This window comes from Gouania willdenowi, chromosome 21, assembly GCF_900634775.1.
Source record: "Gouania willdenowi chromosome 21, fGouWil2.1, whole genome shotgun sequence".
In the NCBI taxonomy this organism is placed as follows: Eukaryota; Metazoa; Chordata; class Actinopteri; order Blenniiformes; family Gobiesocidae; genus Gouania; species Gouania willdenowi.
In genome coordinates, this window is record NC_041064.1 from 12,524,879 (window position 1) to 12,550,537 (window position 25,659).

Here is a 25,659-nt window from a genome sequence, read left to right on the forward strand (position 1 = left end):
CATAAAAGCAACTCAATGACAATAACGTAACCCATTACTTTCTTCTCAACTGACTTTTAAATATGTGAATTATATAGAGAAGAATCTGAAAAGGAAAAAAATGAGATGGTTTTTATTCAAGGCACTTCATTCCATTTATTAAAAACAACAATAATATTATAAATAAATAGTAATATTCGTTTTATTTAGGTGTCTTCATTTTTTCAGGTTTTGTTTTTTGTGTTTTCATTCAGAACTCACCCTTTATGTGATTACTAATGTTTTAAAAAGCAAACTGTTTGAACCTTTGAACCCTTTTCCTCAGGCAGGGCTATTATGGTCATTCCAACGTCCACGGCAGAGACAAAGGTGGCCGTTAACCATTTTCACTGCCTGTGGAATTTATCCCGACATCTATGGTGACTATTGAGAACTTTGGCAATGACCCAACACCCAATAACAAGTAGCTTACCATAGGTTCATTGGCTACCGTTACAACCAATGCTGTGTCATCAAATGTTGCATCAAGTAGCTTTGATGTCATTATTCAGGTGTAGGATGTAATTTGTTTATTAGTTAGACTGTGACGTGAATAAATCTGTTGACTTGTAATTATTGATACCGTACATGACACATGTACATGAATTATTTGATCATAAGATTTAATTGATTAATCAAATTTGTAAACAAAAACTATTTTTATTTTGCAAATTCGAGTTAAAAAAAGATAAATCTTTTTTTATTTATTTATTTATTAATTAATTAATTAATTTTTTCCCCCACCACAGTTTTTTCAGACTTTTTCACATTCCGATGTGAGCCAGCCCCCTCTTTGTTAGGGAAGAGTTTATTATTTTTTTAATTGTAACGTTATAAAATATGTAGTTTTTTGATTTCTTAAACAGAAAATTTAAGCTACTGTGAAGTTGCTGTTGCACTTTTGCTTAAACCTGGGTTAAAGCTTGAAATAGTTGAATGACAGAACCTCATTTACTTTTTATTTTTGAATTGTTCTATACATTTTAACTCTTGAGGACAATCACAGCAATAAAGTTGCACTTTTGACAATATATCTGATGTCTGCAGTCATTTTTAAGTGCATTAAAAAAAATTGAAAATCGAATCGAAACTCAAATTTTTCTTTAAGAAATCGGATTTTTTTTTAAGGCAAAATCGCCCAGCCCTAATAAGAACCTTGTAAAATGATATGAATACTAGGTTTTCATACTTCCTATCCAAACTTATTATGTCTCTTCCTGCCCTTAGGGGAGAGTTGGAGTGTTGGCATGGCTCCATTGGATCAGGCAGGGTGTTGCCTCCTTATAAAGGAGGAGTGAATAGAATCTGGTCTCTCTGTCTCTCTTCATCCACAATGACTGCTGTTGCACAGTCAGTCAGCTAACTGCAGCCCTACATTTACAGCTGGTCCCGTCACCAGTGCAAGATTGAAACTTGACACTTTGGGTTTTTTTTTTTTAATTTAAATTGTGAGTCTTATTTAACAATTCAACGTGTATTATTTATCTGAGTTTATTCTGTCTATAATTTGTGTTGCTGTTCTTTTCCAAAGGTAAAGATGCTCGCCTCCTTTGCATCAGTGCTGCTGATGGTCATCATAACGTTATCTGGTGCTTTCGCTCAGGAGTTTCATGAAGAGAGAAGAACTAACAAGAAATCCAGGCCCAAACCTCTCGCTGCAAATTTACAAGAAAGCCAAGGTAAGACTGAATCAGTAAAGAAAACTAAAACAGAGTACATTTTATTTGTTTTATTAAAAATGAGGATGCTGTAACATTATATTTCATGAAATGATTAAAGCACAAAGTGTTTTGATTGTATATGTCTTGGACTGCTCTCTGCCCTTTAATATATATATATATATATATATATATATTATTATAAATAGAAATCAGAAGTAGAATCACTGCACTCACGACAAATCTACCAAAGTGAGAGAGCTTAAAATATATTTTTGCAGAAAAAGAGATCTGCATACTTGGATCAATGCAATTAAAAAAATTAATTGCCAAGCTTTTAGTCAGAATTTTTTTTATTTTACCCTTCATCAGGGTAAAATTTGTAAAAATAAATAAATAAAAAATATTATTATTAAATATTTTATTTAATATAATAATGAAGTAAAATAAAAAATATTTCGTCCAAAATAAAATGAATAGGAAATGATAAAAATCCATTAAAAGAGATAATGTGTTGTGATGTCTGTGTTTATATTTAGAAAGTGTCTATTTGTACGGTTGCCGTATAGACAACCCCTGGTGCTATTGGTACGGTTACCAAAGTACACATACGTCGCGTCTTAGGGTTAGCTTATAATCCAATATCGCAGCATTTTTTGGGGTTATGGTTAGGTTTAGGGTAAGGTTTAGTCTTAGTCACGTGACCTAAACTGACCAATGACTGACCTATCATGTGACCTAAACTGGCCAAATACTGTTAGGGTTGATACGGCAACCGTACGGATAGCCACTGCCTTATATGTTTTATGGATATTTGCATACACTCATGATAAATACACTCTCCATTGAAAGTCTTGCTCTGTTCCCTCACAGACGTTCTCGGTGACGATTGTGCCTTGGAGCTCTCCTTCCTGTTGGACAGCTCTGAGAGTGCAAAGGAAAACCATGAGCAGGAGAAAATGTTTGCTATGGACATGGTGGACAGACTCCAGGGTGTTGGTCTGCAGACCGGCCGCAGCCTGGCTTTGAGGGTCGCTCTGCTGCAGTACAGCAGCCACGTTATCACAGAGCAAACCTTCAGAGACTGGGAGGGATCTGAGAACTTCAAGACTCGGATAACTCCCATCGTCTACATCGGCCATGGCACCTACACTTCTTACGCCATCTCCAACATGACTAAGATCTACCTGGAGGAATCTACTCCTGGCAGTGTTAGAATAGCACTGCTGCTCACAGATGGAATTTCCCATCCAAGGAATCCCAACATTTTCACTGCCGTTGCTGACGCCAAGAACCAGGGCATCAAATTTTTCACTTTGGGCATCACTCGGACAGCCAACGAACCATCAAACCTCGCCCTGCTTCGTCTGCTTGCAAGTTCCCCTGCATCTCGTTTCCTCCACAACCTACAGGATGAAGATCTGGTTGAAAAAATTGCCAAAGAAATTGTGAGTATGTTGCATGAAAAGAGGAGTATTTACTATGAATAGGCATCCTTTCCAAGTTGAAAACATGAACAGGCTTGTTCAGGTGTCAGTGAAGAGACAGAATAAAGACAATGCACCAGAGCAAGAATGAAAAGAATGACAGATCTGAATTGAAGCTGTCTCTACTAAAAAACTGTTGGAAATCCACAGAGGAGATTGTTTGCACCCTAAAGGGATTTCATCCTTATTTTTAATCTGGGTTCAAACATGTGTCAAACTCATGGCGCACAAGATCAAATAAAAATGACAGTAAACCTGAATGAATGAGGGCTTATATTGCATGATTGCAGTCATTTTTAATGTTTAACAGTAGAAAAAACTCCAAATTCTTAAAAAATCCTTAAATTTTCCTCAAGTTATGACATATTTCCCTTAGTTGAATACAAATTAGTCATGGAATCTATGAAATTTAGTGATGAACCTGTTGGGACTGATATTTATCACGTATTAATTGGATATGGTCGATTTCTTACATTTTTGTATTTTCTGTATATGTTGAAGTGCAAACTAGGCACAATAATGTTGAAATTACTCATTTTCCTGCATAAAATTTGTGGCCTACTTGAGATTAAACTGCTCCATATTTGCCCCCTGAACTAAAATGAGTTTGACACCCCTGCCTTAAAGCTGAAATCCGGAGATTCTGAGAAATCTTATGTTTATGTATGATTCTTTTGAAATGCGAAAAAATACTTAACTTGTCTTTTACTATGGTCTACTGCCAGTGGTCATTCATATACATTCATGTATATAAGTCCCTCCTTCATCCTATAGACCCCTATGCATATGGAAACGATCGCGGCGAGCGCCCAGCCAATAGGCTTCAAGTTCCTGTTGTTGAGACTGTCAATCAACTGCGTACGGAAACAAGGCCGTGCGTCACAACAGCAAACAGCTAAAGATGATTTTGGCTCTCACCTGACCCATAAACATATATCATTGCGACCCAATGCGACCTTGTTATGTTCTGCGATGCACATGCAGAAAAGTAGAGGCGTGGCTTCTGGTAAATCTCCGAAACTTTGGATATCATCTTTAAAGTTTCTAATTGCATTATTTTAAAGAGCATTTGGTCATTAGAAAGGGTTTTCCTTCCTTACATTATCCAATATTGCTAATTTACAACATTGAAAGTGTAATTCAGTTCAATTCACTTTTATTTGTATAGCACAAATTACAATAGTCATGTGGAAAGTGCTATCAAAATATAAAATACTTAAGAGAAAAAGAAAAAACAACAAATACACATGAACTTGATCCCTGCATTTGAGTAATTCATCCCACCAGATCTACAACAACATCACAGTTCTTCTACAGTTTCCTAATGTAAACAACAAAACTGATTTAGTGTGTGTCAGCAATATGTTTCTTCAAATTCAACTCTGTTGGATTTATTCTCTCTTTTTGTGTTTACAGATTGGCTTAGTGGATGAAGGGGTGAGGGATCTTTTAGTCATTATCACACATCCAAGCATTTAATGTGTCACAAACCCATCAGGTATGTATAAAGGATAAACACATATGTCTCTTTTTGAAGTGCCCTCTGGCTAAGAAATGTGCTTGTGAGAAAGGAGGGAGAGGGCCCAGTGGCCCGCCGGTGAGTATTTCACTTCAGACTTTCCTAAACATCACATAATCAAAGAAAATCTTTTCTTTGAACTGTCATAGTCATCTTTCAGAGGGATGGATTATTGAAACACTGTACTGAAAAAATGCACCAGGGTCCGGATATTTAAGTGATGATAATTGTGCAGCTTTTGCTCAGACAGGATAATTGCTTGCCTTCTCAGTATAGCTTAGAGGCATTTGTACAAGCAAAGTAAGTGAATAGATAGGTGGTCCGAACATACATTTCAATCTAAACCTATAGCAACAGAATAGAGAAAGATGGTGGTCTGCCATTCCCTGAGAAATATAGTTGTACGTCCTGTCTCAGCTTGAGTTTGTGCATTTTTCATGCGACATGAGATGTCCCCCGTGGAAACCAGAGGCACCACACTTAAACCTTCACTGCTTATAAAACCAGACCTATGGCCATCATAAATCTCACGTGCACCCCAACTGCGATCAAGATGCACAGAGCATTATGCAGTCGTGAAGGTGGTGCCGGCTGCATTAGGCAGCTGCGCCCATTATTCCACTTCATTCCCTTTATTTCCTAAACTTTATTCCTTGGATTGTTCAGGTTAGTCTCGTAGGTGGACAGCTGGCCAACCAGATGCTTTCAGCACAGGGAGATTCCTTGAATTCTTTGCACTCAGACTAAGAGGCTCTCATAATTGCTCTCATTAGTTTAATGGCCACAAACTAGAGATTTGTAGTGGATAGCAACTGACCCACGTTGTCCAGGTGCAGCTCAAAACAATGACTCCTGGCCATGAGGACAAGACACCTCATGTCCCAGAGGTGAAACTGTCATCACTCATCAGCCCTATGTTAAACATGAGGCAGTTGAACTGTTTCCAACCATACCTGTCGAGGAAAACTCTGCAAAAACTCTGTCAAGACCGTTGTTTTTTTGTGATAATTTCAAAAATCATTCTTTCTTTTGCAACAAGAATGCAAAAATATGAAAGGAAATAATAAATCCAACATTTACCCTGATGTGATTTGGTTTCATTTTTCAGGGGAAGAAAGGTCGTCCTGGAGATGATGGAGCCCCAGGGATCAAAGGGTATAAGGTGTGTGGACACATGACCATTATTTTTGACCTGGGAGGCTTTGTCAACCTTTTTATATTGTATCTTGAGTTTCCCACACTGAACATTTCTTTGTGCATTTCATTTATTCTCTGTTACTCGAGGAAATTACTGAGTAAAATGATCTAATATTGAATCTTAATTGATTCCATGATATTACACATCCCAAAAAGCAGATTAACTGAAAGTAGTAATGACATGGAGTCTATATTTTCACATCAGCAAGATACAGAAATGTAATGGGTAATTGAGAACCTTTGCTAAGTAATGAAAATATCTGTTTTTACTGGAACATCACTCACAGTGATCAGGCAGTGCACAGATGTTACACAATATGACCCTTCATTAATCCTCTGTTATGATTCTGTGATTCATTCCAACAGGGTGAAGCAGGATTTAGTGGTTTACCAGGTCGAGAGGGTGCTGAGGTACCATTTTTTTCCTCCTGATTTGATACAGACAATATCTTTGAATAATTTAATTGTATTTTTACAAAAAAATCTCTATTTTCAGGGAAAACCTGGTTACAAAGGCGAGAAGGTATATCTGAGCAATAAAAAGTACCGACATTACTCTTAGTTGACATAATATAAGCCTTGTCATTTCTCTACAGGGTGAGAGAGGGGAATGTGGCACTCCAGGAATCAAAGGAGACAGGGTACAACGAAAAATTATGATGTGATATATCATGAACATTATATTCAGTATGATGACTCTAACTCTTTTTGTGGTGCACTTCAGGGTCCTGATGGGCAAGTTGGACCAAGAGGACCAAGAGGGCTGCAGGTCAGTGACCAGCAGTGTTGGGATCAATTACAATCACGTCTTCAATTATCCATGTTCAATTACAACTCAGTTACGATTACGTTGGCCGGCATTTTATCCAATTCCAATTAAAATTCTAATTTTCCTCTGAAAGTCAATTACAATTATTTTCTCAATTGCTAAAGTTCAATTACAATTACTGAGCCTTTAATGAATAAGCCCATTAAACACAACATTCCTCTTGTGTTAGCTTTCTGGTAGCATCTCTTATGATAACTGGTCAGTTTTGATCCATGTCTTAAATCAGCTGTAAAGTACACTAAAAATATATTATCTATCATCTAATTTGTTTTGCATCTCTTGGTGACCTTGTTAGGCTTCCTTATCAATGAAAATATTGGTTTTAATATTTTTGATGGGGAAGTCTGAGCTTTTTTTGTGTTAGTATAGCCCTTCGTTTTAAAATGGTAATGAAATGATCCTCAAGAGAACTAGCAGGTAAACGTGATCTGAAACATGTTTTAATAGTTGTTAACTATGTATGTGGGAGCCATAGAACTGTAACATGGTTCCCCAGTTCTAAATTTAATTACATTGTAAATGCCAGTTTTTATAAAATGTTAATGCCAATGTTTATTATCTGAACTTAATTACAATTCAATTATGATTAAAACAGCAACATATTTGTTCAATTATGACTACAATTATAATTACGTCATAATTGTAATTAATTACCAATTATGTGATTACGATTAGAATTGACCCCAACCCTGGTGACCATTTATACTCAACACTGAACACTTCTTACACTGCCAAATCCAACATCTTAACATAGATTAAAGGAACTTGAAACATTTTTTTTTAAAGTATGTTGCGATGAATTTCCGATGACTATCTTCTTAAAGGTGTCGATCACTTCCTGTATTTTCCAATAACTTTTTGTAGCATTTAACATAGTAATAATTACATGATGTCAAAAGTTTTTCCAATCTCTACAGACTGTTAAAAGGAGTAAATGTAAATGTATGGTGTCTCTTTCTTGTTCCGGCCTAGGGCGTACCAGGACCTCATGGGGATGTTGGATCAGAAGGCCCTCAGGGAAAGCAGGTCAGCACCATGTGACAGCATTACCTTTGCACACCTGCTATGACCTTTATATTTATTTTAATGATTGGCATAAACTTGAGGTTAGATCTTTACTACCTCCTTTGTAGGAAGCCCACAGCACAGAGGTCTGCTTGTTTTGTAATACATCCCTATGTGAAAATTTGGCAAAAAGTCAAAGTCTTCATTCCTGTTTTTACTCCTAATGGCTAGTATCCTGTTTCTAAATACAGACCATGAAACGCCTGTGGTGCTATCAACTTATTCAGCAAGAGTTGTAGTGACACACATGAAAAGAATCTGTAAAGGCAGTTTGTTGCCATGTGGGGACCTGTTAGAAAATGTAAAATGTCTTGGTGGTCCCTGTGCATTAGTCTCAAAAACTACCGGTATATGTTTTTGGACAAGTTGTGACAACGTCTTTAACTTTACTGTATGCATTAAATGTCCTCACTGTTTACACAAGTTAGGATCAAGGATAATAGCACAAGATTAGACATCATGTGTTATCATCGAATTATTTGGCATAATCCCAAAATACCTGTGAAGAGAAAAAAAAAAAAGTTTCATTCACTATACAAAGGTGCTCAAATCTGGTCTTAGAAAGCTCGTGTTCAGCATGATTCAGGACCTCCAGGACTGGACTTGGGCACCTTTGCAGTAGGAGATGGACTCTTCCACTATGCAGTCCCTTCCCACTGCATGGTGGCCCTCCATGAAGACCTCAGATGTCAAAGCTTCATCTTCAGCCTCTAGTTTCTAATCTGTCTTTTCTTGCCCAATGACATGTGCATATACAGCTCTGTCTTCATCAAGAAAAATCAGATTGAACTGATCTTGTTGAATGTTAGTTAAAATGGCACTTTTATCAACACCAGTTCTTAGACTTCCGATCAACTCAATGGTAAGGTTTTTACTCTAGTTGAAACAATAGTTCTATGGAAGATTTAACCACATAGGAGGTTTGTTGGTCTGGTGCATTCAACTGTTAACTCATATATAGTAGAATCCATGCTTTCAGACCCACTGTAAGAAGTTTAAAGGTATAGAGGACGATTTTCACAAAGTTTAGAAAAGAATCACCCTCTGCACATGCACAGCACTCTACCTTGCTCAAGAGGGAACACCTACGTGTGCGAAAAAGCGTGCACGGGCCCCGTTTTCCTCGTGGACAGCTCTGTTTACAAGTTAGAGTCGGCATCTCTCACACAAGCTTACCTTCCAAAAGAAGATTTGCACTTTTCCCATTATGTCAGACTCGCCACCGATAAGTGAAAATACATTTTCAAAGAACCCGGTGCGCACCGGGCACGAGCACGAATGATTGACCATTAGGAGGCTCAATAGTCTCGATGATCCACCTGGATGTTGAAGCCTAAATATAATCATCCACAATACCTTTAATGTGTACAGGGGGAACGTGGCCCATCTGGCCCTCCAGGAGTCCAAGGGGAACCTGGCATTGGACTTCCTGGGTCCAAAGTAAGTGATCTTACCATGTATCTCTTATAAACATGTGTTTAATCTATGAGTTTTTGTGGTTTTTTATGAAAAATGACTCTTTATATTTACCTGTAGGGAGACATGGGAGTTCAAGGTCGAACAGGCCATCCTGGTCCTCCAGGAGTGGGTGAACCTGGCCCTCCTGTAAGTAAAGATGCATCAGAACCTAGTGCTACCACTTTGTATTTGTGATATTAACAACGTATTTGTCAGGGACTGTTAATTAATATTAGAAAGGCCATATGCAAAGCAACATGAGGAATGGCTTGATTGACATTTTTTTTTATATATCTTTTTTACCCAATTTCTATTAATCATAGGGATCCCAAGGACTGCAAGGTATTCAAGGTGAAAAGGGGCCCCATGGAGAGGGCTTTCCTGGATCAAAGGTATATTTCAAAAGTATGTTCATTATAATGACAGGATTGATTTGTGGTGATACATAGATTATAGTGATCAATAACTATTTAAATCAATTGACTTAATTCTCCAAAAGAAAATATACACAAACATATAAACCAACCAACATAAACCGTCAGTAGATTTGTATTGGCTGCTGTACCATCTGACTCAGGTAAAGGAATACACGTCACACAGGTGGTCATAACTACTACTATCCCCTCACAGTTGTTACATTTCCACTTTCGTTTCTAGCTATATGCAGATTATGTAATTGCATAGGGCCCCGCAAGACACTGGGGGGGGGGGGGGGGGTCATTTGTTTTGTAGATGGATAGCTAGAAAATTGTAATAGCGTACTTTATAGCAGTTCATGGACCATTTGATGGATTAGGAATCTCTCCATGTAGTTACACAAACAGTCTTGTATAACAAGAACAATGCATCTGTTTTTAATATCCAAAGAACTAGGTCTGGGCAATGTATCAAAATTCAAGATATATTGACATTTCAATTTTGGCGATATAGAAAAATTACAATATCACCTGTAATAATATATTTTCTATTTATAGCTTATTTTGTATTAAAATACTCATTTTAGAAGTTGCTGCTTTCGCTATTTCTCAGAACAGTATGAAAAGCACAGTTGGATGAATTGCTGAGTGCATCCTAATCCAGACCTACCCTTAAACAAGCCACACTATAAAACTCACTCACACATGCCGTCTATTGTGAGAGAAAAAGCCAAAAGTGGTACATATTGTGCAGCAGTTTGTTAATAAATGTGCCTGTGTGGCAGACTTTATTAGTTCACATTAATAAGAAATATCAAGATTTATAACGTATATTGCCATTTTGAGAAGTTATTGTCTTGAGCAAAAATGGTAATGGAAAACAGTTGATGACATTTTAAATACATTAATGTTAACATTTAAAATGCTCGACTCCTGAATCTTGGAACCTACATTAAGTTTGCCAGGTCACTGTTTTTGGATGTGACTGATTTTGAAAATATTTAGGGATTATATAGGGTTTGCCTACATAACTGGGTCATCCTGTAGTTCATATCCTTCATCTGAAAAAGCAGTCTCCGTTCCAGCTCATTGACATCACATCTCAAGTGTTCACTCAACCGTCCCGACACATTCTGCTTTCAATGTGGGATTACACCGTTGTCCCCCATGTTACAGCATGCTGCACCATTAAGTATAGGGAATAGCTCAACTTATACAAATAGCAAGCTGGGATTCAGCTCAGCCAACGAGACAACCACAGAGTCAGAGTTAATATGCTTGACTAGAGTAAGAGGGAAAGCAAACCAAAACCAAACCTGTGTGTGGATCTGACAATGGTAGTGTAGTAAACTTCTGTGAGTAAAAGCTTCCATGTAAAGAAGCCCTGCGGCACTTTTAATCATTGAGAGGAACACTTGTTGTACAAGTGCTGGAAATAGCCTGAGGCGATTAGACATCTGTTTAACCCATGGCAGACTTCCTAAAATGTCCAGCTTTACTACTGACCTGAATGTACACCGTAAATTAACATTTGCCAGAGGTGATCTGACTCTTGTCCAATTGTTGGCACGAAGATGTGAAAAACGGTCATACCTGGTGGATTAAGTCACTTTGTTTTCTGACAACAGGAGCCAACATGCACATCTTTCAGAGTTTCTTCAGTGTTAACAATGCGTTTTCAGCCAACCTCCAGTGGCTGTGATGTAACTGACAGCAATGACCTGATTTTGTTCCACAGGGAGATCGAGGCTTCCCAGGACCGAGGGGGCAGAGGGGACAGCAGGGTTTAGGCATCAAAGGAGAAAAGGTGTGTTATATATAATATACTTTAACTTTAAGAAAATGTACATCAACATGTTCACAACAAAAGTTTCTGAATCTGAATGTGCAGATATTTACGACTAGGTTTGCTGTTTCTAAAGCTACCAATAATCTCTCAATGACCTGCAGTATATCCTTTAAATTTATATTCAAATACATATGTATTATCAATCGGGTTGGCTTTTAAAGCCAACACCAACCTCAAAAACCAATGCAATGCGCCAATACAATAAAGAATATGTGAAAAAACTTCTGAAATAAGAACATTTTTGTTTAATCTGATATATATCCTGAAACTTAATAAAATAAACTCCTGCAAGGCAGCAGCTGTAAGAATTTCATAGATAAAGAGAATGTTAGTTCTATCCGACAGTGGTAAAGTAAATAATGTAAAGATTCAAAAAGCTACTCAAAGATAAATGTACTGACCCTTTTGGTAGTATCACACATTCTTATCAAAATATCACCTTTATCACCTACTCTACCTTAAAAAATACTGCCTCTTGGCTTTTTTGATGGACATTGAGCTGGGCCATATATGGTTAATGCTGGGCCACTCCTGGCCTGTGGACCATCATTTGAACAGATTTGCTTTACAGCCATTAAAAATCTGTCTTTTTTATGTTTTCACTTATTCCTTCTTACTTCCTCTCTGATTCATTTCCAATGCTAAATACTTGCAAAAATTACTGTTGGTCTTTAAGTAGGATAACTTTAGTAGAGCTCTATATATTTATATATTTTGAGCAAGCATCAGATGCAGGTTTTGGTGAATTAAAAAATCAACAACAGAGCACCATCTGCTTGCTTAGAAGAGGTACTATAAATGTTTTGTGTTAACAAGAATCTTTAGAAATAATAATGTGCCCAGTTAAAAAAAAATCTGTATTTCTGCTTGTGTTTCAGGGTGAATTAGGACCTCTGGGTCCACCGGGACCAAACGGACCAACAGGAGTTGGCCTTCAAGGAGAGAAGGTCAGCACAATATAATGCTAAAAATGTAATTTCTATAAAGACATGTTGATTTAACACACATTTGAAAGATGTGGATAGGTTGTGTTTGTTAATTACCAATTCCTTACTCTTTGCACAGGGTGTGGAGGGACCGAGAGGTCCTCCAGGGGTCAGAGGGCTTCCTGGAGAAGGTTTACCAGGACCAAAGGTTTGTTAAAACAGAGAAAATTCACAAATATTACTAACACCATTTAGTTACCACACCCAACTCTCCTTTTGATACTAAGAATGAGCAACCATCCATTCTTAAGCCCATCGCTCCTGCCTTCTGTGTGTAAAAATGTAAATGTCAATCTATGTTAGCTTTATGATTATTAGCAACCTCCAGTGTGCTGTTTGAAGATGAGGACGTATGTTCAATAGAAAACAGGAGACATTATTTTAAATTTAAAAACCTTAACGTGCATGCATATTTATTTGATGTATGATTAACAAATTATGTGAAATCTAGTAACTGTTTATTCAAAATGTTTAAGAATAATTTAAATACTACTTTAATTTAAAGGGTGACCAAGGCTTACCGGGAGAACAAGGATCCCCTGGAGACAGAGGTGTTGGTGAATCAGGCTCTAAGGTAAGACCAGCATGTAACCAGCAGGCTTCATTACTCACTTTGGTGCATGATGAATAAATATAGTGCACCAAGTGCACTATATTTAATTAAGTTAACAAATCCACTCATTTCTCAAAGGGAGAACCTGGAGCTGCTGGTCTTGGTGGTGTGCCTGGTCTTCCTGGAGAAGATGGAGCTCCTGGGCAGAAGGTAAAGTCCATCAGTTTAGCAGTGGCTGGCCTTCACCATGCAGTCATTTAACTGTCTGTAATACTTCATGTCATGTCAATGCATTTTAGAAACATTCCTTTGCTTCATTAGGGTGAGCCTGGTTTACCTGGTTCAAGAGGTGCTGAGGGAGCCCAGGGAATTGGTACCCAAGGAGAAAAGGTACAGTATGTTTAGGTGCTGTAGTTTTATTTGCTGCTTAGGTTTCATCACATGTGTCATTTGGATGTTTTTCTATGGATTCTCACTGCCAGGGTGACCAGGGCCTGAGGGGAATCCGTGGATTACATGGGCCTCCAGGAGTATCAGGACCGTCTGGACCAAAAGTAAGACCTTACAGAACCAATGAGAAATCTAAACCCTAAAGAACGTTTCCTATTTGTAGTAAAGGTCTTTCATTTTTTGGTCTGTTTTCATACTTTACGTTTTTAACAAACATTTATGACACATAAACAAACTGATCAGAGCCAACAAAACAATGCGTCTAATCATTGTTGGTTTTGTTCAGAGACGAGCACAATGTGGCTTCTGATGCCAACTTTTATCTTCAGGGTGAACGTGGTGCACCAGGCCAGCAGGGTGTACCTGGGCAGCCAGGAAGGGCCATATCAGGTCCAAAGGTAAACTACAAGACGACTCACAATCCATGTGTTTTAATTAATGCACGACCGGAAAAACAATACAATGTTGCCATGCTATTTCTCTCTAACCTACTGGTTTGGAATCCAGGGTGATCTTGGTCCTGCTGGTCCAACTGGTCCTATTGGTGAAACAGGCCATGGACTACCTGGTCCAAAGGTCAGTACTGTTATTTCAGTTCTTACGAGGTGTTGTCTGTGCTTTGAAGTTTATGGTTTTAAATCCTTAATAATGAATGTTGTTTTAACAGGGTGATCGAGGGCACCCTGGTTTACTTGGTCTTTCTGGTCCAAAAGGTGAAGGCAGCCCCGGCCCAGTGGTTTGTATCACCAACCACAACATGCACACGTACAGTATGAACAATGTGAAAATCACAATACTTTTTTCCCCACTTTCCAGGGTCCTCCTGGTTTGCCAGGCTTACCTGGTGAACCTGGTCCAGAGGGAGTCGGACTTCCTGGTCCCAAGGTTGGTGCCAATTTGTTGTTTTAATTATGGGGAATTTTTTGATGTCAGGAATAGGAGTGTGACGATATCTCGATACAGCGATATTTTTCTGCACAGTCGATTATTGATGTGCTCACGCTATCGTTTTTTTTTTGGTTTTTTTTTGTACTTTGACTTCAAACATTAACGTTAACTCACGGATTGTTATGCCTTGTTGGAAATCTTTTCCGGTGCCTTGTGTGTCAGAAACCTGCAGAAACTCAGACATCAGTTCATCGTATTTCTAGACGTATTTCTTGCATCACAAATAAACATCTTATTTTCAGATATTTAAAATAATTCTGGAGTTATCAATGGCTATTAAATACAAAGTAGGGGTGTTGAAAAAAATCGATTCGGCAATTTATCGCGATATTACGTCGTGCGATTCTCGGATCGATTCTAAATGCATCCATATCGAATTTTTTTTTTTTTTTTACCTTTATTTAACGAGGAAAGTATTTTCCGTTGCAGGAGACTTTGTAACTGCACAAAGAAGTGCACTGAAACCTGGGTATAATGACCAGCTTGTGTTTTTTCAATAAAATTTCAAAAGAAAGTACTAACTTTCTGCTTGTATTTGTTGTTCTAGGCATAAACCTCAATTAAGTTGCACTAAAGTCAACGTTGGTTTAAAAGCCACAGGCAGATTGTATTTTATTTTTTTATTTCAAGTTGTTGGCACATGGCATGTTAAAGCCAATAATTTGAGTGTAAAATATGCCAATAAAATATATTTCATAAAATATTCTCATGAAGGTGTACAAATTTACAGATTACTTGTTTCTTAAGTCATATATTTAAAAAAATTGTAATAATTGCCTTTTGCTTTAATATCAGGATGTACCGTATCATATCGTGACCTTTGTATTGGGATACGAATCATATCGCCAGATGCCAGGCAATACACACCCCTAATACAAAGATTTATTTTTTTGTAAGAATTTAGTTGAAAAACTTTGTCACAGTAACCACAACTGTAACACCACATTGCACTCTCACCTTAAACAGTCGACTCTTCCCCACCACTTCCATTGTCCTACCCTGACCCCCTCTTCCTGTTCCATTCCCCCTCACCTAGTTGTAACACTGTCTTCTTTTTATATTCTCCCTTTGATAAAGTTTGTCTTACCCTTCCTTAGGGAGGGCTGGTGATGTTCATAATCATAATAAAACTTGCATTGCTGTTGCGAAAAGATTGCACTACATATAGTGTTGACCTTCGACAGCATGTGCAGACAAGGAAAACAATTCCTTTTTTAATTTGTCAGGGTTTAAAATTTTTGCACGTTTCATGCTTTAAAAAAAAGTTGCAGACACCATGTTTTTGTCTGTTGAATGTATTTAAAAAGAAAACTAAAATAAGGAGAGAACGATCTTAAACTGTTCAACCATGTCACGTTTTTAAAATAATTTTTTATAGTCTTGGTTTTGACTTGGTCTCAGTGCATTCTAGTCTCGAGCAAATCTTGGTCTGTGATAGTGTGGTCTTGAATACAACTCTAGCTCTTTTTCTAATCGTCACCTGTGTTTCAGGGAGACATCGGCTTCAGAGGATTGCCTGGCCCACCAGGCCCACCAGGAGAGGGTTTACAAGGACCACCAGTAAGAAAGATCATTTGTTTAACGTCCTGATTGTAAAAAGTGATATGTAATTCAATGCAATAGGTAAGAAAGCAATTCTGTATGTGATTCTGTGAAGGTTGTAATGTGTGTTAATAGTCCAGATCATTTTTTTATTCGGGAATATGCAATTACTTTCTCCTGTGTTTAAAGGGAAATGTTGGACGGCCTGGACCTTCTGGCCCAACTGGTCCTCAAGGTGAAGGTATTCAAGGTCCAAAGGTGAGTCATGGTTAAATCTAGAAACAGGGTAGAGGAGAATGAGTTTTGTTTCCTCTTGGTGTGTTAACACAATAGATGTCCTCAAACAAACTATCCGCATGATATATTACCAAACAGATTATTCATTTTGGAGGTTGTTTGTATGATTCAGTATAAAGAAATGCTTTTTCAGGGTGAGCCAGGAGTTCAAGGCAAGCCTGGGCCTAGAGGGCCTCAAGGAGACGGAGTCGCAGGTGCTAAGGTAAAGGATTTATATCAAACCACCAAGCATTAGATGAGCATTGATTTACCCGCCTCTGACTGATTTATTCCTCCTTTATTTTAAAGGGTGATCGGGGATTACAGGGTGAGCGGGGAATGAAAGGTACAAAAGGAGAATTGGGAGATCTTGGAGTCCCAGGGGAATCGGTAAAAATAAATCATATATTGATGTCAGAGAGTTTATACAGTATGCTGCCATGGTTGGAAACAAATGAAACCATTTGTGTTACAGGGGAGGCCAGGGACAAAGGGAGAACCAGGCCTCACGGTATGTTTGTTGAATCAAACAGGTTTTGAAGTGTAAAATATATATTGAGAAATGCTGCTTTCTAATTTATTCTTTCTTTACTTTGCAGCGCGACGACGTGATTAGGTTGATCAAAGAAATTTGTGGTAAGAATTGTTTGTTTTTTTTAAATGATCTATATCCTATAAAATGTATATTTTCCATTTGGAATGTATGGTTGTTTTTGGTATTCTTTTCTAATTTCAAATATACTTATCAAGCTCAGTGGTGCTTTTATATAACTATGTTTGACATGTGCAGTAAATGTGCGATAGTGAAATTCGCTAGGAGATCATCTATAATGATTGCTTCCAAAAGGATTTAAGTTAGTGTTTATGTTATGACTATGGTTTCCAAAGCTATAAAGTTGTAAAGTGTATGGCTCAGGGGCCCCAAACTTCTTTTTGTTGATGAACTAGAGGCAATTAACACTCATCGACACATGCAACCAAACCAATCAATAAAATTTCAAATCGTGTGATAGTTTTGAAATATTTTGGACGATCTGTTCTGTAGACTCCTAGAATATAAAGAAAAAGACTTATGTCAACAATCTCTTTTCCGTTTAGGTTGTGGCATCAAGTGTAAAGAGAGGCCGATGGAACTTGTGTTCGTCATTGACAGCTCAGAGAGCGTCGGCCCAGAAAACTTTGAAATCATCAAAGACTTTGTTACACGCTTGGTGGATGGAACCACAGTTGGGCGCAATGCCACCAGAATTGGACTGGTCCTCTATAGTCTGGATGTTCAGTTAGAGTTCAACTTGGCTCGATACGTCGCCAAACAGGACGTCAAGCAGGCAATCAGGAGAATGACGTATATGGGCGAGGGCACTTACACAGGCACTGCTATCAGAAAGGCCACCCAGGAGGCTTTCTTCAGCGCACGGACTGGAGTCAGAAAAGTAGCCATCGTCATCACTGATGGTCAAACGGACAAACGAGAGCCTGTCAAACTTGACATAGCGGTACGGGAAGCTCACGCTGCCAACATTGAGATGTACGCTTTGGGGATTGTCAATTCCTCGGATCCTACGCAGGCAGAATTCTTGCAAGAACTCAATCTTATTGCCTCTGACCCAGACAGTGAACACATGTACCTCATAGATGACTTCAACACACTACCAGGTGACGACCACTGTCTTATTCACCTGTAAGATGTACACAGTCCCAAGAATAAACACCAACATATTCTGTCTATTATCTTTTTTCACAGCTTTGGAGTCTCAACTTGTCAGTCAGTTCTGTGAAGATGAAAATGGAGCCCTTATTTACAATCGTATCTCTAATGGACTCTGGAATGGGAACAATGGGCTTGGTCTAAATGGAAAAAATGGAGAGGGAGAAACTAATAATGGGTATGGCAATAATGGTTATGGCTATGTGTATGAAAATGATGGAAATAGCTACAATAATCAAGAGGAAACTCAAAACCAGAGACGTACCAGCAGCAGAGGCCGTGGAGACACCTTTACTCTGCCGATCAGTGCTGACCCTCGGCCTGTTAAGGTCTGTGTTTCCTACTTACTGTAAGGTCCTCTGTCCAACTAGTACTGAAATCCATTTTGTTGTCTCTCTCTAGGTAGAGGATGATGATGATGATGGTGAAGATTTAGACATAAGGGCTCAGGTGCGGAGTGGTAGCACAGTAGCAATTGTCAACAAAACAACATTTTTGCTACCATTGAGAGAATTCTCCATTTCAAATAGAGAGGCCTTGTCCTCGTCAAGGTCTTCTTTGTCCTCCTTTACCACGAACAAGGTGCAGCCTGTCCTGCCAGAAGGTGAGCACACCACTGTTGATCAGTAGTTCTTTTTTTGAGTACTTGATATTAACTATTTTGCATGACACTGGGCTTTGTTCTTAAAAGGCGAGTGTAAAATGTAAACTTCATGTAGTGACTCAAAGCTGCAGATCGGAGAAAGAGGGAAATAGTTATGGGACGCAATCTAAGGCTTGATCACCCTGTAGCTGTCCACCTTTGATGAGGGTGTCCAGTGTACAAATACTGATTAGGCACTCTGTCAAACCATTGTTATTAATTTCTTTACCCAATAAATATACATCTTTTTCTCTTCAGAGACCCCTCTTCCCGACCCTCGCTGTAACCTCATCTTGGATCAGGAAACCTGCAGAGACTACAACATCCGCTGGTATTATGACAAACAGGCCAATGCCTGCGCTCAGTTCTGGTACGGAGGCTGTGGTGGAAACGACAACCGCTTTGAAACAGAAGTTGAATGCAAGAAAACATGTGTTCTTGTCAGAACAGGTAACGTATTTAGATTTTTTTTTTCTCTATAAGTGAAAGATTTTTTGCTTTTATTTTGTTTTGATAAATGTTCTCTTGTTTCCCTCTTATACAGCTGGATAAAAGAAGAACTCCTGATTCTGTGTTTTTATTGTTTAAAGTGATCTACATCCTTGTGATAGTTCCCATCTTCTCTGGACTTCTGGAAAGTCTTTGATCTTTTGGTGAATGACAGAAAACTGGAGACTGTTTTCAGATTTAAACCAAATTTTCTTTAGCATACAAAAAATGTACTACATTACCTCAGACACTATTCAGTGTTCAAAGTTTTTTGTGTCATTGCTGTTTTTTTTTTTTTGTGATAATTCAAAACTTGTTTTTCTGAGCAATATTAACCTTATTTTTTATCACTGAGGCCAATGTGCTTAGAGAACATTAAGTACATCTTAAAACACCAAATGACTAAGATCAGACCCTTGATCATGATGTTTTTTTTTTTTTACTGTATTTTTGTTAGTATGTGTGCTTTTAAAAAAAAGTAATAGTTTGTTTTTTTACTTAAAAAAATAATGGATTTTATTTTAAATGGATGTTGTAAAAATGGCTTTTTATTAGGGCACTGCTGTCAGGGATTAATCAACACTACTTAATGTCTGTCTATGATGTTATGTGCACTTTTTTTTACAAAATGGTTGTTTTTTATTATATATATATTGATTAAAATGTTGTGTTTATAGAACAATGATTATACTGGTTGTTCTCATAAATAGTGTATATCATAACCGTGCCTGTTCAACCAGAATGCGGGTGTTGAATATAAAGGGGTGAACTCACAGCCTTGTTCTCTTCTGTTTATGTAGAGGATGCATCATCATCCTGATCATATGTAGCTCTCAACTGTGTTAGATTGCTTGAAATAACAATAAATACCATCCAAATAAAATGAATGTGAGTGATCAGGATTGTCTGTCTGTAAAGTGTGAGTCCAGTGATTGACTAACAACCTGTTCTGTGTTCTTCATGGTGCACATTAGAAATGCTTCAGCTTTCTGTGATCTGAACAAATAGCCAAAATATTGAAAAATAAATGTAAATTGTATATATTGTATTTTTATGTGTTTCAAGTTTGAGATATTAAGTCATAATTATGATAAACTAAATCATGTATATTATAAGCCACAATTATGAGATACTAAGTCACTCATGAAATATTAAGTCGTAATTATGATATACGCCACAATTATGAGATACTAAGTCACTTATGAGATATTAAGTCATAATTATGATATACTAAATCATGTATATTATAAGCCACAATTATGAGATACTAAGTCACTCATGAGATTATAAATCATAATTATGACTTGAGATTTTGTATTATTTTACTTTTACATTTTTTACTGGCGGGAATAACAAGCAGATTAGATTGAGTTCTTCTCACAGTTTAGCATCTATACAAGCTGGTCATATTTGATATCATTGATAAGAAAAACGATATAGAAAAAAACCGTGTTTATAAAGTAAGAAAAGAGCTAAAGGACGTTAGGGACTAAACCCCAAATACTTTTGTCCCTATCTGCTTGCCATATGTTGCCATGGTGATTATGACGCTGAATAGGACTCTCGGATTAGCTTTACTAGCCTTTAGCTCCTTACTTGTGTCGTGTGAAATAATCACTTAATGCAAACATGGCGTCAGTATTAGATGCTCTCTGGGAGGACAGAGATGTCCGCTTTGACATAACTGCACAGTAAGTTAAGGCTCAAATAATTTGGTAATATTTTACGATGTTTAACCAGATAGCACAGCTAAGCTAACGAGTAGCCCCTGATATCCGTGGTATGGTTTGGTTTATAGGTTAACAAAACTGCTACTGTAGTGTTTTTCTCAGTTTTGTTACAGTATGTCAGCCATGTATAGAGATAATACGTTGTTTACCTATTTTAGTGTAATGTAGTGGTTGTAACAACAGTTAATCCTGTCCCTCTTCGTAAATGCAGGCAGATGAAAACTCGTCCAGGAGAAGTGCTGATAGACTGTCTGGACAACATTGAAGACACAAAGGGAAACAATGGAGATCGAGGTATGTATGTTCATTTAAATTACATGTGTCAAAAGCGTCCAATTAGGTCTACAGGAGAAAGTCTAAGAGAGAACATTATATAAATCACAAACTAATTCAGTTGTAAATATTTCAGCCCCCTCCTAATTTTCTCATTGTCGTCAACAGAATTACCCTCAAATTGAATAATAACCGATTTTTAAAAATTGTAAAATTTAAGTGAAGATCCGTCATGTACCGGTAGCTGTCAATTGTTGCTTAGATCTGTCTGTACCTTACAGTGTTTATTACTTATACATGGAAATGCAAACTGGGACAAAATCATGTTTAAATTCCTTTTTTTTTTTTTGTGCCTGAAATCTGTGTCCCACTTGACAGGGCTGCTTTAGAATAACAGTATGATGTCTATCAGATGGGCAGATCATTTACACCCACTTTCCTTCCAGGACGACTCCTAGTAACAAATCTGAGAATCATCTGGCACTCGATCGCCCTGCCTAGAGTCAACCTGTGTGAGTGGTACTAATGGATACATTATGTCCTCACTGTAGGTCCAGATATGTGGAGTAAATCCAGATTTATTCAATCACAAAATGACCTTCAACAAGTGCAATAAATGGCACGGATTATACAATGATAGTAGGTTTGATGAAAATTGTTAGTAAGTGAATAATTTGTACTCAAAGTTGATGAAAGTAGATAAATAGAAAAAATGACCAAGCGTGACAATTTGGTTTACTGACTGCAAGTCAGGGCTATTGTGGGAGCTTAACCAGACTTTGCTACGCATTAATAGCCTGACATGGCTTTTTTTTATGTCAGTCTTACACACTTAGAATTATTAATTTTATCTGTTTGGTGGTTTGTTAATTGTGTTGTTGCTGCTTTTTGTTTATTCATCTTTCACTTTCTTTATCAAATAGAATAAATATATATTTTTAGAATCAGATTTTTGAGTGTTGGAGCCTAACTGACGAGCAATTTGTTTGAAATCAAGTAAAAGCGGAAAAGCTGAATGCACTGTTCTTTTTTCCAGCTGTGGGTTACAACACCATTATCAACATCACAACAAGAGCAGCTAACTCAGTAAGTGAACAGTTGCTTCTGTGAAATTTCATTTTATTTGTGTGAAATGTTTTTTTTTTTTTATTATGATGTTTTTGCCAGCGGTATTTGTTCATTTTTATCTATTTAACTAAATGACAGAACAAGTGAATGAATTTTGTGGACACATTTTTAGCTTGCTGACTTGTATATCCCATCATTATCAATAGCATTCTCAGTCTAGTTTTTTTTCCATGTGTCTTTGGATATAATGTTGTGTATAATTGGTTAAAATCAGTACCTATTGATACATCAGAGTCATCCAAAATGGTTTATCCAAAAATATGGAATCTATTTATAAAATAAATGTGTCTATGATGGACTTATTTATTCATGACCTGCTTCTTTCAGAAATTAAGAGGCCAAACTGAAGCCCTGTACATCTTAACTAAGTCCAACAACACAAGATTTGAGTTCATATTTACTAATGTGGTTCCCGGAAGTCCGAGACTTTTCACCTCTGTCATCGCCGTACACAGGTAAGTCCACGCTTGGCCTAGTGGGGACATTTTTGAACCTACAAAGTATTTACTGTACTAACTTAGCATATATTTTGTTCCAGGGCCTATGAGACTTCTAAAATGTACAGAGATCTGAAACTGCGCGCCGCTCTCATTCAAAATAAACAGCTCAGACTTTTGCCTCGGGAGCAAGTTTACGATAAGATTAACGGAGTGTGGAATTTATCCAGCGATCAGGTACTGGTGTTACTGGTGTTATAACCAGCCTGATATTTGCTACACACTGATTCATCACTGCAATTACAGTATACTGTCTAAATTAATGGGATGTCTTCTTTTAAACACACAGGAACTTTGAGTTATATCCCATTCTTACTTGTCAGGATGTATAGCATCTTCACTATTGATTTCCATACACTTTATTATTATAGAACATATTTTTGTCTTATAGCTTGTCCCCCAAATTTAGTCCAATTTTTCTGACCAGGGTACCCAGGTTTACAGAAGGAAACTCCTGCTCTGTTCCAGCATTAGTTTAGCAGTTACTGATGAATTATATTATTTATTATTGAAATAAAAAAATTAAAATTTAATCATTTTGCAAAAGTGACATCATAGGACATTTAGATACAATTTTTATCCTAACCTGTTTTTAGTCATTATTAATGCAGTTTTTATCGCTCCACTTACTCCAAGCTGTTATACTGACTCCAAGGGGTTATTCTGACTCCGAGGCCTTATACTGACTCCCAGGGGTTATACTGACTTTGAGGGCTAACCCTATATAGATGAAATACTCTGAGTGATTTTTATTTATTGTAAGTTAATTTACTTTGACTGTTTCTTTTAGGGGAACCTTGGAACCTTCTTCATCACTAATGTTCGGATCGTGTGGCATGCCAACATGAATGAAAGCTTTAACGTCAGCATACCTTACCTTCAGATTGTAAGTATGGCACTTATTTGACCTGATGCCAACAGAAACATTGGAAACTATTTCATATTGAATTTAAATGGAATTCCTCACCAGTACATTTATGGTGACTCTCTGGAAGACTTTCTAGACCTTAGACTTTTGTACATACAAGCGTTGTTTTCATGAAATCACAGAATTAATAAAATGTCCACAAACCATATACCTGTATATCGTAGCTCTCATTTCTTTTATAAGATCGTGTTATTTATTAGTTTTTATTTACTTTCCTAAAGTGGTCGATCAGAATAAGAGACTCAAAGTTTGGCTTGGCGTTGGTGATAGAAAGTTCCCGGCAGGTAATTTTTCCACACTTGTATTATCATCAGTCTCATTATTGTGGTTCCTTTGCTAACAAATGTTGTTTTTGATAAAAAAAAAAAAATAAAAAAAAAAATGGACTGTTTGTGTGTTTTCAGAGTGGTGGTTATGTACTTGGGTTTAAGATTGACCCAGTGGACAAGCTTCAAGATGCACTCAAGGAAATCAATTCTCTACATAAGGTCTACTCAGCCAACCCCATCTTTGGAGTGGACTACGAGATGGAAGAAAAGGTAGATTTAATGATTTAACAAAAACAAAAACACTTCTGAAAAACTAGCTGTTTGGGTTTCATTCCATTATTTAGCAATACTTTAATATTTGTAGTTCTCCCTTCAAATGGTGTTGATGTTACCATCATAGCACGTTTTGTCCTATCTTTGTTTTCACAGCCGCAGCCTTTGGAGGAACTCACAGTGGAGCAGCTTCCTGACGACGTGGAGATCGAACCTGACGAGCAGACGGATGCCTTCACTGTGAGTGTGTCTGCTTGTCATCACGACTCCTCTGGGAGTTTAAGGCTTATTTATTTCCAGTCACTTAGAATAGCAGCTAGCTAATGCCTTCAGTACAGTAAAGACACTGGAATATGGTTGCCTAGTGCTCGTGTGTGTACGATCAGACATGTAGTTGTGGATGCTTTTTCAAACTGTGTTTGAAAAACACAGTATGCTGCTTTTCAAACTGTGTTAAACTATGTATGTGTGCTTGGTTTACAGGCTTACTTTGCAGATGGAAACAAGGTAAATGTTCAAAAATTATTCTTTATCTTTTGCTATATTATGCAACAATAGTACAGAATAGAATTAGAGCCACTGAAATGTGTTATATGGTTCTGGCTTTATTCTCAGAATTCAAAAATCACTACATCCTAAAATGAAAGTGTGTAATTGGAAATTGAATTCGGAGATCAAAGCCAGAAATGTGATTTGTAATTGTTTCGTTACGTTACGTTACGTTACGTTACTTAGGAATATAACTATGTATGTACTTGTATACGTGACATCTTCATCTTCTTCTGATATCTTATCTGCTGTTTTTGGCATTAAACCATAAGTGTACATGTCAAGTATTATGCATTCCAGAGGTTTCATTCATTCTTTCTTATTTTTAAAGCAACAGGACCGTGAGCCAGTTTTCTCTGATGAACTCGGCCTCGCTGTGGAGAAGCTAAAGGAAGGTTTCACTCTCCAAGGATTGTGGGAAGTAATGGGCTGACATATGACTAAGCATAGTTGTAGCCTTTGTAAATAGTCTGTTTTTATCTTAATAATTTATTTATTTGTATATAGAGCAAGTTTGAATTGTACAAATAGTGCTATGATGTTTTTTTCTTGAAAGATTAACATGACAAACATGTTAGATGTTTATTTTAGAAGTATTTCTATGAATTATGTTGTCATAGTCCACATATTATCAAATAACCTGTAAGTCTAAATAAATCTTTTAAAAATTTTATTTTGTTTCTTTTTCTGTTATTCTAAAACTTGGATGGGGCTTAAATGGTAAAGTGAATTTCAATTGATAGGCGGCTTAATTTCTGGCTATAAATGTTCAGGAAGTAGCCTGGTCCATTCAACCCAGTGATAGGATTGTGCTTTATATAGTATATATTTTAGAACAGTTGCATTTGTTTTAGAAAGTAACAAATCAGAGCTTTCTGAGATTTCAGAGACAAAATTGTGTGGAGGAACTCTGTGACCTCA

At 37.2% G+C, this 25,659-nt stretch overlaps 2 protein-coding genes across 3 annotated transcripts; both read left to right on the forward strand.

Annotated features, from left to right (window-relative positions):
- The first annotated feature begins 1,555 nt into the window (after positions 1-1,555).
- On the forward strand, positions 1,556-19,218 carry col28a2a (collagen, type XXVIII, alpha 2a). The gene is made up of 35 exons (XM_028436415.1): positions 1,556-1,697; positions 2,550-3,124; positions 4,580-4,600; positions 4,701-4,760; positions 5,791-5,844; positions 6,246-6,290; positions 6,376-6,402; positions 6,476-6,520; positions 6,604-6,648; positions 7,681-7,734; positions 9,145-9,213; positions 9,310-9,378; positions 9,555-9,623; positions 11,386-11,454; positions 12,375-12,443; positions 12,562-12,630; positions 12,988-13,056; positions 13,174-13,245; positions 13,357-13,425; positions 13,518-13,589; positions 13,815-13,883; positions 13,993-14,061; positions 14,153-14,221; positions 14,302-14,370; positions 15,925-15,993; positions 16,165-16,233; positions 16,406-16,474; positions 16,561-16,641; positions 16,727-16,762; positions 16,851-16,887; positions 17,350-17,907; positions 17,996-18,288; positions 18,362-18,563; positions 18,861-19,052; positions 19,147-19,218. The coding sequence occupies exons 1-35, from the start codon at positions 1,556-1,558 to the stop codon at positions 19,152-19,154; spliced, it is 3,654 nt and encodes a 1,217-aa protein (XP_028292216.1). The 3' UTR covers positions 19,155-19,218.
- Positions 19,219-20,643: 1,425 nt separating this feature from the next.
- bbs5 (Bardet-Biedl syndrome 5) lies at positions 20,644-25,411 on the forward strand. 2 transcript variants are annotated; one of them, XM_028436472.1, is made up of 12 exons: positions 20,644-20,782; positions 21,033-21,115; positions 21,541-21,606; positions 22,131-22,180; positions 22,550-22,677; positions 22,761-22,896; positions 23,510-23,605; positions 23,869-23,931; positions 24,052-24,186; positions 24,346-24,429; positions 24,673-24,696; positions 25,070-25,411. In XM_028436472.1, the coding sequence occupies exons 1-12, from the start codon at positions 20,721-20,723 to the stop codon at positions 25,169-25,171; spliced, it is 1,029 nt and encodes a 342-aa protein (XP_028292273.1). In that variant the 5' UTR covers positions 20,644-20,720; the 3' UTR covers positions 25,172-25,411. The 2 variants fall into 2 exon arrangements, with proteins under 2 accessions (XP_028292273.1, XP_028292274.1); XM_028436473.1 differs by having other exon boundaries at positions 20,753-20,782; positions 21,473-21,606.
- The last annotated feature ends 248 nt before the right edge of the window (positions 25,412-25,659 follow it).

Excerpts from the sequence above, each read along its gene's own strand:
- col28a2a (XM_028436415.1), top strand. The coding sequence starts at position 1,556 with ATGCTCGCCTCCTTTGCATCAGTGCTGCTGATGGTCATCATAACGTTA. Across the intron at positions 9,624-11,385 it reads AGGGCTTTCCTGGATCAAAG|GGAGATCGAGGCTTCCCAGG; the intron begins GTATATTTCAAA and ends TTTGTTCCACAG. Across the intron at positions 13,426-13,517 it reads TTGGTACCCAAGGAGAAAAG|GGTGACCAGGGCCTGAGGGG; the intron begins GTACAGTATGTT and ends TCTCACTGCCAG.
- bbs5 (XM_028436472.1), top strand. The coding sequence starts at position 20,721 with ATGGCGTCAGTATTAGATGCTCTCTGGGAGGACAGAGATGTCCGCTTT. Across the intron at positions 21,116-21,540 it reads GGGAAACAATGGAGATCGAG|GACGACTCCTAGTAACAAAT; the intron begins GTATGTATGTTC and ends CTTTCCTTCCAG. Across the intron at positions 24,430-24,672 it reads AGCAGACGGATGCCTTCACT|GCTTACTTTGCAGATGGAAA; the intron begins GTGAGTGTGTCT and ends CTTGGTTTACAG.